This window comes from Rhipicephalus sanguineus, chromosome 7, assembly GCF_013339695.2.
Source record: "Rhipicephalus sanguineus isolate Rsan-2018 chromosome 7, BIME_Rsan_1.4, whole genome shotgun sequence".
Lineage (NCBI taxonomy): Eukaryota > Metazoa > Arthropoda > Arachnida > Ixodida > Ixodidae > Rhipicephalus > Rhipicephalus sanguineus.
Window position 1 is genome coordinate 141,662,239 of NC_051182.1, and position 12,495 is coordinate 141,674,733.

Sequence of the window (12,495 nt, forward strand, 5' to 3'; positions counted from 1 at the left end):
AGTTGAAGCAAAATTCGTCCTGGTCTGGGAATTGAATCTGGGACCAACACCTTGGCATTGTCCCCAGGTTCTCTCCCTAGTTCCGGGTTTGATTCCGAGACCAGGATGAATTTTTCTTAAGCTAGAAGCTTTCCTTTCTGAGAAACTCGTATAGATTTCTTTGTGACTTCATGCTACAAACGGGTGGTTGTCAGTTATTCCTTTTATAAAGGTAATCGAGAACGAACCTAAGAATGATAAAAACGAAGAAAAAGGGCCGCTGTTAACGTTTTGTGTCTTTGTTGTGCCTGATACGAAACGAGGCTGTCGACACGTTCCTTTTCGAGGTTTTTTGTGTGACGCGGTGGTTTTTCGGTGACGCAGCTTGCTGGCTCTCATGCTACCCCGCAGCACATGCGATGAGCAAAGTCCCCCGTTGTCTGAACCGAGGTGTCGCGCCGGGTTTTGCGCAGAGCTTGCCCCGAGAAGGCTCGCAGGGCGCTGACATCTCCATGGTGTCGTGCAACTGCACCACGCCTCGCAACTAGCCGGGGAATTCGCAAGCCTGAGCACCGGCCGCTGACTTTGTGTGTGTGACGCTGTTGTTTCTTATCTCTATTTCCGTCTCCTCAGTGCCACTTCCTCGCTGTCTACTGTGTCTGCACGCACGTTTGTTTGTTTTCTCTTTTTTAGGTTTAACGCGTCGACTGGAGGAAGATCTTGGTGTTCAGCCTTTTTCTTTGCCACGAGCCTTGTCGTTTTTTGATTGCGGGTAGTGTTTCTACGTGGTAATAAAAATTTCACAGAAGTGGATTCGAAAGTGTACTTATGCTTCTGCCTCTCATAGATTCGGCATGTGATTTTAACGTAGAAATAGAATTCTAGTGTTGTTGCTCTGTACGCAAAGCACAAGCAATTAATGAAGACGACTTGACAAGTATGCACGCAAACTTTTAACTGTTTATTTTTAAAAAAGCACGTCAAAAGTATACATGCAAAACAGTAATTATGGCGAACTGATGGACTTGCTTTCGTGTATATCACGTTGTGACATAGTCCTTCACTATCATTACTGTTTTGTGTGTACAGTCGAACCCACATATAGCAAATTATTGTGGACATCCAACAGCTGTAAAATGCCCTTAAAATTTTTTCAATATAAAAAAGGTTTTATATATTGAATTACATATATATGTAAGACTTTTTTGTGATCCCCTTCATATTTGATATATCAGTGTTCAAGTGTACATCTTTGTTGTTCTTTTGCAAAAATAAACAGTTGAAAGTTTGTTCACACACTCGTTCTGTTCTTTGTTAGTCTTTCATGCCTTGAGCTCAGCGCAACTACATTAGAATGTTGTACCAACTAGCCCAAGTTGAAGCTTCAAAGAATAGAATGTCGGTAGCGTTTGGATAACTCACCGTGGTAGCTTACAGGCTAAGGTACTGCACTGCTAGGCACGAGGGTGCGTATTCGATTCCCGGCCAAGGCAGCCACATTTCAGCGGCAGCAAAATGCAAGAAAACTCGGAGTACTTAGATTTAGGTGCACATTAAAGAACACCAGAGCGTCAAACTCGATTAGCCCACTTTAAGGGCTTGGTTATCACATTGGGGTTTTGGCATGTGAAACCCCATGGTATTTAGTTTCTTAAAATGTTCAATAGTAGATTATTCTTTTAGTTTAAAAAAGATTATATTGCGGCACTGTCATCTTTGTGCTTGCGTGGATGTACGCGTTTCTCTTTGCATTGTGGTTTCGTTTTAGATTTGACATGTTGGCATGTTGAATACTGTGTTGCTGCCTTTCTGCCAGCGCTTTTAATTCGTTTTCCATTTCCGCATGCTGATTTCTACACATACAGCAGCGTCTTTGAAAAACTCCTCATTCTTATTCATGGTATGCTTAGCGTGTGTGTGGAGGGGGGAGGGGGTCTTAATTTGAAGTTAGAATGTTGAAATCTTGTACTGGGACGTTCGTGGATGCTTTTCAAAATTTGTCCAGCATGTGCATGGGCATCCGGAAGGTGGCTTTGGAAGTTCGGATATCTTTTTTTGCGCTAGCAATAAAGCTACGCTGCTTGACCAGCACACAAGTATATCTAAAAACGTCCTTCAGGACTGCGGGCCAACTTTTCACGTTACACACTGACTAATCTTGTCAGTCATGTCACGGGCGTGAAAGAAAGGCTTCCTGTGGTGTATGCCCCCCTGCGGAGGCCCCCGCCCTCAACCCCCCCCCCCCCCCTTCGCAAAAAGTTTTGCAGACACCCTTGAGTATGTGTCATCAGCTGGTGAAATTTAAGTGTTTTAGGCGGAACCAAATATAATTGGTTTTGCGTGTTTTATTTATTTTTTGCGGCTAGAAACAGTGCTGCGGATGCCGAAAAAGATTTAGGCAAAGCACCCTAGCCTCTTTGTGCTGAAATCATTGTCCATTCCGTAGCATTGCTTTCCATCAAAAGAAAAACAAAACGAATCCATTCAGATGACTTGACAGAGGCGCAGACATCTAAACGCATTTAATGCGAAAGCACGGTTTGTCTGGGAGTGACGACGACGTCGACTATCATATCACGTGACATGACATCGTGTCATGACGTCGTCATGTAAAGTGGTGACGTGGTCACTTGGTCACGTGAGTTGTCTTGCCATCTGGTGGTAACGCCGACGCTCGCCGGCAGGGCGCCGGAGTTTTTGCTTTGTGTGGCGCATAATGTTTTCGCATTAAAATGCAGTAGACTGCGGAGACAACTCAAATTTTTATTGGACAATAATTTTCAGCACTTGAACCGTTTTGTTCACATAGTCTGTTGTCTAATGCTGCTAACAGATGGTGGTCATATCACCATCACTTAGAGTCACTGTATATAGCGCATAGGTCCGGCTAGCAGCCACAGCTATGCGGTGAAGTCGCACTTCGTTTTTGCAGGCGACATGCCTACCGTGTCGCCGATTAACCTGTCTGGCGTGTCGAAGACCGGCGATAACCATTGGCTGTCGATGGCTAGTGTTAATTCAGTTCGCTGCAGCGGCGGCGTCGAGAAATAAAAAAATTGGCCCAAGCGGCAGCTTCTCCGCAACGCATGGTTGCTAGCGGCGTTGGAAGACAGATGCGCAACTGTGCTACCTAAAGGTAGCATATACAGTAATTCTACCATCACTCGTATTTTTTGCGTGTTTTTGGCTGTTGCGCGTCTAGGAAAATGTCTTGTTGTGAACAGTAGTGTGACCACCTTGTACCTTAAGTCATATTCAAAATTCGATTAATGCTTTCTCAGTGACGATTTTGTGTGGCTGTGAATGGAAATGATGCGCGAGAGATTAGGAAGTGTTTTGAATAAAAGTTCGTTTTTCTGCATTGAAAATGCGTGTTGTATTTTCTTTTTTTTTTTTGCGTTGTCCTCTTGTTTGCAGAACACCACTGGCTTGTAGACACAGTGAGCAGATAGGCATAAAAGAGGGCACTGAAAAACAAAAGTTAAATAAAAATAAATATGAAAAAGTGTTGGGGCTGCAATTGTAATTAGATTTTGCAATGTTTTACTAAAACTCATGTGCCAAGGGCGCGTCGAAACGCCGTAATCAATTGGGATTTATAAGTCTTGGCTGCTGTTAGCCCGGGTTCATGTTGTTCGTCCACATCATATGTTAAGGTTGGAGTAAATAGTGAAAGAATAACCCCCTCAGTTGGGTATTGACATTTCCGAAGCAATAAAAGGTTTCTTTCTGAGCGCATATCAGGGTGCAACGCAAAACTGCGACAGTTCTGTGTTGCAGTTAGGCGCAACAGAAAACTGTTTGTTGCACAATTAGTCACAACGGCGCGAAACGTGCAACGTTCAAAAAGAAAAACCAAGGAGGGCGTATATAGAAGTGCAATATATCAAGTTGCTAGGTATGTTTAGTAATCTAACGTGACAAGTCCATTGCGCATGCTCGCAACCGTGCAGCCTGCTGCAATTATAGACTGTTTTACATCACGCACGTATATGGGCGCCGCCACCTTGGGCTGTTAAGCGAATATTTTCTGTATTTTTATTTCGATCATGAAACGTCGGATGCACCAACCCGTTTTTATGCGTGTGTGTCTACCATAGCACTGTACCTTCAGTTAGAGATACGAATCGGCAAGGCTACAACCCTAATGGCGGCACAGAATCCAATCCGTATGATAGTCTATACACGACAACATAGCCGCCGGCCATAATCGGCATGGTCAAATCATCTGTCTGTAATTGACATTGCTATGTTTATTCATTGTATCGGTATGTCAAGGTACAGGTCACATAGTTATCTTTTTCTGAAAAAATGCGTGAGAAATATTTGCATAGACTATCCGCGGTAACTAGCATGACCGCCCCACACGTAGCGGACTCTGCCCGCAGAGACGTTCTTTGTACACTGGGAATCGTGCGTCTGCGTAGTTGTTTTGAAATTTGAATGTTTATATCCTCATCTTTTTCAATTGAACATCAATATCATGGTGCTGTAATGGCCGCCACCAACGCAGCCAACCTTCCGATGCTTTCGCATCTAAAATGAACAACAACAAAGAAAATGACCACGTGCTGCATGGAAAGCACAGCACTGGAAAGGCGAACTTGAGAAAGTTCACTCTACCTTCGCTTCCTTGCTAAATGTCCGATGTGGGTAAATGTTGCGCGCAGCGCGCGCTTAGCTGTTAAGACTAACGTGGCGACCCCGGTAATGCATCTTCGTTGCTGGATGTTCACCGTCAGTAAATGTTGCGCGCGGCGCGCTCTTGAAGCGCCTAGCTGTTAAGCCTAACGTGGGGGTCGCGGAATTATACCATAGTTTTGCATCCTGCGACGCTCTGCGACACGCCCTAAAGCCTGTCGAAACTCCGGTCTGGTTTTCCAAGGCAAGCTGTTATCATTACGAATCGGAAGGCTACTTCCGCAGCTGCAATTTCTTGTTCCCACGTTGTCTGCTGAGGTATGGATAAGGTGCCGCCTTATCTGCACTGTAATCTTGTGCGAGGCCATTCTTTCCGCCACTTTTATTTTTTTTTATCAGCGAGTTATAAGCGTTTCTGAATAGTATTAGCAGAATGTGCTACAGGTGTACGCTTAGCTCACACTTTACAGTGTTACTGGCCATAGCACTGCCGGCCAACGAGTGCCGTATCTTGCGCAAAGTGAGACATAAAAAAAAAAAAGGCCGCGGAGAATGCTTGACCACGGCCGTGACTTGACAAGGTGGCTTTTTGGGCTAGTTGGTACATGTAAAGGTATCTCAGCGCTAGCAGACACGGACGAGAAAGACCCAGCGGGACGAGCGCTACTTTCAACTGAATGTTTATTGTCACAAATAACAGTATATGTAGATCCGTACACAGAAGAAGGCGCAGTCAACGCACACGAAAACCCGCTGCGAATTCATTTGCAGTCAGCACTACCAAAGGGTAGCTGACGCAGCTATCACCGGCACTCGCTATCGGGACGCCTTCAACAGTATCTCGCTTGTTAAGCATGGAATGGTTTTAGTTCCCGTTGTCGGCGGCCATCAAGTGACTTTGAGGCAAATGCTAGCGCTGTTATCCGGGCACTTCAAACGAGACATCCGGATATTTCAACGAGAGCATACGGGTATCTTTTGATTGCATTCTTATACACAACAGTGTACTCTTTGAAGGGGACCTACAACACTTTTTTGGCATCGTCAGAAAACGCTGCCGATCGGTAGTCGAGGCTCGTGAGAATACGCGAGCCAAAAGTTACAGCGCAGCCCGCGGCCTGCTATTTACAATTAATTCTCAGTCAGCTAGAAATCGTTCCCTCTTCCCTCGACAATTGACGTCATAAACCCAAAGTCCATGGTCATTGGCTGATTTGAGCGTCGCTAGCTGCGGAGTGACTGTGACCGCCGCAGGATGCCGCCACGTGCCCTAGCTCGCGCTCGAGTTCACAGTGAACGTATGCCGCGCGTTCAAAGAAAAAAAAAACATGGATGATCCCTCCGTCATAGGAATCGGTATAACACGAAAGTGAAACGTGTCTTCACAGAAGTAGTGCTTATTGTGTAGTGATATATGAGAGCTTGTACAATGTTTATTCGTGTTTGGCAGCTCTAGCACCGTTTGACGTGGATGCACCCATGTTGACAGCATGTCTCTATCGCGACGACTAACGCCCATGATCATTATTAAACCGTTATGGTAGCTGACGGTGTGAACATATATTTGGACACAGCGAATCGTGAATCCCGCGTAAGGATGATATCAGCAAGCTCATAATCAACACTGGTACCCGGTATGCGCTTCTTCAAAGCGTCTTCAATTAAGGAGAGAAACGGCACGGTGTGCGCTTTCTAGTAATGGGTAGCCGACGCTTGTGCTCATGCATACATAACACACACTGCGCTTCAGCAACACGGCCGGGAGGTAGAGGTTCGTAGCCTGAGCCGCAAACGCATGCGTCCCGCTGGCCTCTGTCTCGCAGGCGCGGCACTCGCTCCACCAAGGCACGACATTCGCCCGTCGAAATCGCGTCCTTTCTGCAACGCATATTGCAGCAGTTTTGTTAGTCGGTGCTCTCGCAATTGAAGCAGTCGGCCGCGGAGAAATCCCGTTGGTGCACGTGGAAACTGCACTACTCCGATGAGCCGACGCACGCTAACACGAAGCCAAAGGCAAAGAACGTAACTGCGTCAAGGGCGCCTCGGCAACGCCAGCGCGGCCAGTCTACCCCTCTGGTATCGAGACGCTTTAACCATGACCTCCGATATCACGTGCAATCTCGGAGTAAGCGCTAGTAAGTGTCGATCTTCAAGCATTACTTCTGTTCACATCTCACAGACGGCAGCACCGCCCCGCTCTGCCCGCCGCGAAAGAGAGTGTGTGAAAGATATAAGGCGCGTTCGCGCCGTGTCTAGCATCTCCCGAGTTAGGTTACTCGGTAGGGTGTCGGGCGCTTGCCGTCGCGGCCGCAACGTCGTGGGTTCGATTCCCAGCGGGGTATCTTTTTCTTGGTTTTTTTCTTTCTCACCTGTTGGCGTCCATTTTATCAACGTCATATCCGTGACGGATGTACTTGGTGGACCCCGGCATAAAACACTTTCGTGTTAAAAAGGTACTCAGCGTCATGATGCACACTAACAAAATGACATTTTCTTGCCCCCTTGTAATCCCCCTCCTTGCGTAGCTTTCAGCGCGCTCGCTAGTACGAAGGGAGAGGGAAAGCGCTTGAAGCGTGCGACAAATCCCTGTAACACCGCTCGTACTTGACGGATTGCAAAAATTTTTGCGGCAGTCTGTTCGGGAGGTATTAAGCTCTTTCAATGAAGCCATTCGATGACTGCTTGGTAAAGTGTTAGAGGGTCCCTTTAAACGAATCATCGCATCTACAATCACTACAATGCACAGACACATAGCGCTCGTCCCGTTGTGTCTTTCTCTTCCGTGTCTGCTTAGCGTTATGATACCTCTTGGAGAATGCTCCTTCCCGTATCCTGACATTTCTGCACAGGAGTGTCGTATTTTTTATTGCGATAGCAATTATATGGACAGTCTCGGCTGGTTTTTGTCCGTCCCAGTCGCCGTCATTCACTGTATATAGTATATATATATATATATATATATAAGTCCGAAAGAAAAATCATTCAGAAAAATGATTCCGAAGCGTGGAATCGAACTAGGGACCTCTCGCTGCGCAGCCCGGTGGCGCTAGCCACTACGCCACGAAACGCCGATCGTCTAGGAATTATTTTCGTATTGTCCGAGAAATGCGTGCCTCTCCTCCACATCGCGATAACGCCGCGTAACCTCGACGAGCGTCGTTTTTAATGTGTCGCGCCGGCTACCTTGAATGTCCGGTTTCCGCTAATCTAACGTTGGTCCGTGCCTGTGTAGCGTATAGAGGGTGAGAGCGGCAGCCGTGCGACTGTACTTATCTCCTGCAGCGATCTGTCGTCCGGTAGCCAGCCAGAACGCCAGCCGCTGTTATCGCTGTTGCTTTCTCGCAAAAAGACGTATTGCGTTCTTTTTTTTTCCCTTTTATTTCGAATCGCATATTTCGTTGCATGAGGGCAAGTGAGAATTCCGGCGCACTGTCCTTTTTAATTGACTTACGAAAGGAATAATTAAGCGACGTGTCGTGTCGGCTGACTGCCATTTCTTAATTGAAGACCACGTTTTATGGCGCGTGTGATCCATATGTTGGTACTATTTTTTATTTGTTTTCAACAGTGAAGGCTCATTCACACTTGCGACTAGCATCAATCGCGCGACCATTTGCGACTGGCCCAGAAACGACTCTATCAGTGACCGATGTTCACACCTGCGTGCGACTTATCGAGCCGTCGACAGACAAAATTCATGTCGGCTCGCCTTGCTATTCCCCCGCAAAATAAGCTGATATCGTGTTCCTGCTCCTCTAATTGGTTCAGAGGATTGCGACTGTAGTCGCGTTACATGAAAAAAAAAAAAGAGTAGCGAGCGACTGAGTCAAAGTTGCCGTTTTACGACCAGTGCGGCCATTTGCGACTTGGTCGCGCGACCGGTGCTAGTCGCAGATATGAACGATCTTTTACCTGTTAAGTGCTTGCTATTCTCTTTGAGGCTAGTTCGCTTAAAATATATCATCAGATGATAGGGCTGTATTATCCAAATTTCGTTGTGTCGGTCGCAATATATGTCACCTTCGTCGCCATCGTATTTTGGTAGAATTCGATTAACAACGTGTGCACTATTCTTACATAATGAAAGTCCAACATATCGACGAATTCGCCATCTTCTCGTCTCTCATTGGCTCGCAATTTCGCCGCGCCCTCCGTGATTTGCCGAAGACGTCAAGATGGCAGTGTTCTGAACGGCGGCACTGGTCCGCTACACGTGTGGACGTGTGTCAGCCGTGTTTATCCACGAATGTTGTAATTTTAAGGGACGAATTGGCGTTGCTGGTTTTCGGACGGACGTTTTTTCGAGATGTATTGATGGGAACCACCGCAGTGCTCCAGGCCGCCGATACCATACAAAACTTTGTCTTATCAAGTACCAGTGGTACCAGTGAAACATAACTTATATGATGGCAATACTGCGCCTCGGATATGCACCATATAGAAGCTCTAAGTCCCTGTCTCTCTATATATATAATTGCACATATATGGCCCTATATAGCACCATATATAAAGAACCCATATATGGGCATATAAAAATTGGCCAGATATTGTCGTATGTAACACCAAATGAGGAGCCCATTTATGGGTAAATTAAAAACTGTGCAGACATGGCCATATATGGCCTCTATATGGCATATATGGCGATATCTGTGCAATTTTTAATACATTCATAAATGGATTTTCATATCAGTCTATAAACGGAATATTCGTAAGGGTCATTACGTTTCACTTTTGTGCTGCACGCATTTCGTAGGAAACCAAACGAACATGCAGCATGTACAGAAAGTTAAAAACGCAGGTCACGCTCGCTAAGCGAGGCACCCGCCCTTGCTGATAACTCTTACATGCGACGCAGTAAAGAGGCCACGAGGGTATTTAGTTCCGTGCACAGTGCGCTGCGAAACTTTAACGGTTATGGATCGAGTATGGTGAACGAGGTGCTACATTGTTTCATTGTTTTCGCGACGCTTACGTGCACGGCGAAGAATGAATGTTCATCGAGGAAATATATGCTTCCGCTTCCTGGTATTTTTTTTTTTCGCGTTCGCCGACCACCTATTCGTGCCAGACCGCACACGGCGGGCCTCCCCGTTTGATTGAAGATGAAACTGATACGGATACAATATGCGTTCAGTAGCGGCGGGCGTTTATGGCATGCTGGTGATCGACGTACGGTTAGATGAAACACGTACGGCCTGCATGTATTTGAAATGAGTAAAAAAAAAAAACAGCTAGGTGTGGCTTTGCTATCGCAAGCACAAATGACCAACGGAGCTGAAGGAAAGCCTCAGCGACGTAATGCGAAGTAGTGAAAAGGTGGTATAATTGTATGGGTATTACGCGCCAAAACCACGATATGACATTTTTATTTTATTTATTTATTTATACATACTGCAGCCCTATTCAGGGCTATAGCAGGAATGGGACGTTATATAATACTAGGCAACAGAAAAAGAAATGCAAACAAATAATACAAATGGTAAAGCAAGTACACCCGTAACAAAGCAAAAGTGAAAATGAAGTGATTACACGTTAGTAAGATGTTCATCGACTGCAGCTATAAAGCGTTTTAGTGGTAAGGAGCGAATGTTACCAGGCAGGGACATAAGGGACGCCGTAGTGGAGGGCCCCGGAAATTCCGAGCATCCAGTCTTCTTTAACGTGCACTAAATCTATGTACACGGGCCTCTACGGCATTCTGCCTCAATCGAAATGCGGCCCCCATGGCCGGGATACGATCCCGCAACCTTGGGTTCAGCAGTCTACCAGCATAACCACTAGACCACCGTCTAGGCAAAGGCAGGCGAAGAAGAGTTCAGCAAAGCAGGATCAAAGCTGAGTAAGATTTATGGGAGCTAAGTATTGCTTGGCTATCGTTTTGCTTGACTATAAGTGGATGCATACGAGGGACAAGATCGAGCGCCAACCGGAGCGTAGGATCGGCGTTTTTCGAGGCCCTTGCCGGAGGTGGTCTCACAAGTACTGCAACCGTATAAGCCTGGGCGACAATGACGCTCTGGACGGCGAGAACATCCAAGCGAGGAAGAGGCTCGCCGATGCGAGAGCGCGTTTTCCAACGAGGAGGGCTGACGCCAGTAGTAATTATGTGACGGTCAGCAGTTATCTTCCTCAGATTGGCTTCACTAGCCTCAGCGGAAATTCGACCGGGATTGCTTGGTTTAATTATGCTTGGCTTCATTAGACGTAGTTATGTTCGGCTTAATTAGACAATACTATGCTCAACTGTTATTAATTAGATTTGGCTATGCTTACCTTTGCTCAACTGTGCTTATATAAGCATAACTTGGCTTACCGTGGTAACGGCAAGCTGTCCCTCAACTTACGTATCTGGTTTGCTTCTTGCTGACGTCTCCTTGCAGCCGGAACCTCAAGAACGTGGCTCTGACTTTCCGATTTGTGAAAACCTTCTTAGGCGTTACGGCGACACTGCGCCTTTTCTCAGATCGTAAATGTTTGAAACTTTTCGCAGAAGTAAGGGCCGTGTTGTACGGAGTTAAATTTTATGCCCGACACACGTTTCTTTTTAATGCGGTAGCAGTTGTCGTGCCGGTGTATTTGTATCCGTCCCTTCTCGACAACCATGCTGTTGCTACGAGAGGGCAGCGTCGTACCCGGACTCCGTTTGGTAGCGTAGTCGAGTCTCCGGGTTGAGGAACTGATGCTAGCAAGATGGGAAAACAATAACAAGTTTACTGGCACTTTTCGTACACTCAATTACATCGTTACAAGGAAAGAGTTCAGCGACAAGCGAATTGGATGAGCCTGTTACCGAGGGCTCAGAGCCCCATTTCTCACTCAGCACCGTCGTTTTAACCCCTCAGTTTGGCTCCTCCCTCTTGATGACCACCAATCACACACACGACACCTACCACCATGGCACAGTCCATTTCACTGTCGCGGAGGGGTCATGGCACACTTGAAGCGGCAAGAGTCCGGCGGTTGACGGCACGCAGGTGGGGAGAAGCAGGACAACAGGTTCCTCGTGCTTGCCCCTGCAGATCTTTTCCCGACGGCAGCAAAAGGGTTGCGGAGACTCCCGTCCAAACATACCCGTCAGGTGGCTTCGGCAGCGTACCAAGCCAAGCCCAGGTGGTCCATTGTCTCCGGCTTTGCCGTCCCAGACTTTTGAGGCCGAGATTCTGCCCATTGTTGGTCACTCGCCGTCACAGGAATTCCGTTTCGTGGAAGGATGCAGGTGTTCTAGCAGTGTGAGAAAGCCTCGTCCGCCGATTCTCATGGTCAGCGCTTCGCCACCGACTGCCGGTCATGGACACCCTCGGCGGAATTTTGCCATCGCCGTTGCTGTCATGTCCCATATATATATATATATGCACCCGACAGGGCATTCGAACCAGCGACCCCTCGTTCTGCAGCGCGCCGCTTTGACAACTCTACCACGCGCCGTGCGTCTGCCGGTATAATAACGCTGAGCTGTTTATATACACCAGTTACCGCTGGCGATACGCAGATCTCGGAGGAGCTTGAGCGTGTTCTCTTTCACGCACGCTTCTACATTTTCTTTCAACTGCCCTTGAGACGCGCACGAAAAAGTGGCCCCTTTCTGTACCCACTCGCGATCGGGAAAAAAATTTAGTTTCAACGCAAAGGCGAAGCAATGAATGCGATAGCAACGAATTGTAGTGTTACACAAGTGAGGCTGGCAGCTGTTTTGTATCCGATCTCGCGTAACTACAAAACGCTGGTGTAAGAGAATACGGCCGCTCCAGGGAGCGATGCTCTCCGCGTAGTCACTTCGCGTTGAGAGCGCAGCACGTAGAAGGGTATACGAGGCGCCCGCTGCGATGGCTTTCTAAATAGCGCGCGCGCCAGCGATCGCGACCGCGCCCTCAGATT

At 47.1% G+C, this 12,495-nt stretch overlaps 1 protein-coding gene across 5 annotated transcripts in view; it reads left to right on the forward strand.

The window, feature by feature from the left end:
* LOC119400088 (COP9 signalosome complex subunit 1) overlaps positions 1 to 12,495 on the forward strand; it is a 125,906-nt gene that overhangs the window by 83,970 nt on the left and 29,441 nt on the right. Inside the window, exons 14-15 of one of the 5 annotated variants that reach the window (XM_037667019.2) lie at positions 453 to 568; positions 673 to 790. The exons of 2 other annotated variants lie outside the window; for them this stretch is intronic. In XM_037667019.2, the coding sequence (XP_037522947.1) occupies positions 453 to 527 (75 nt within the window). In that variant the 3' untranslated portion in view covers positions 528 to 568; positions 673 to 790. Of the gene's footprint in view, positions 1 to 363; positions 643 to 672; positions 791 to 12,495 lie in introns of those variants that run through there. 2 more of the 5 variants (XM_037667022.2, XM_037667021.2) reach the window with 2 other exon arrangements.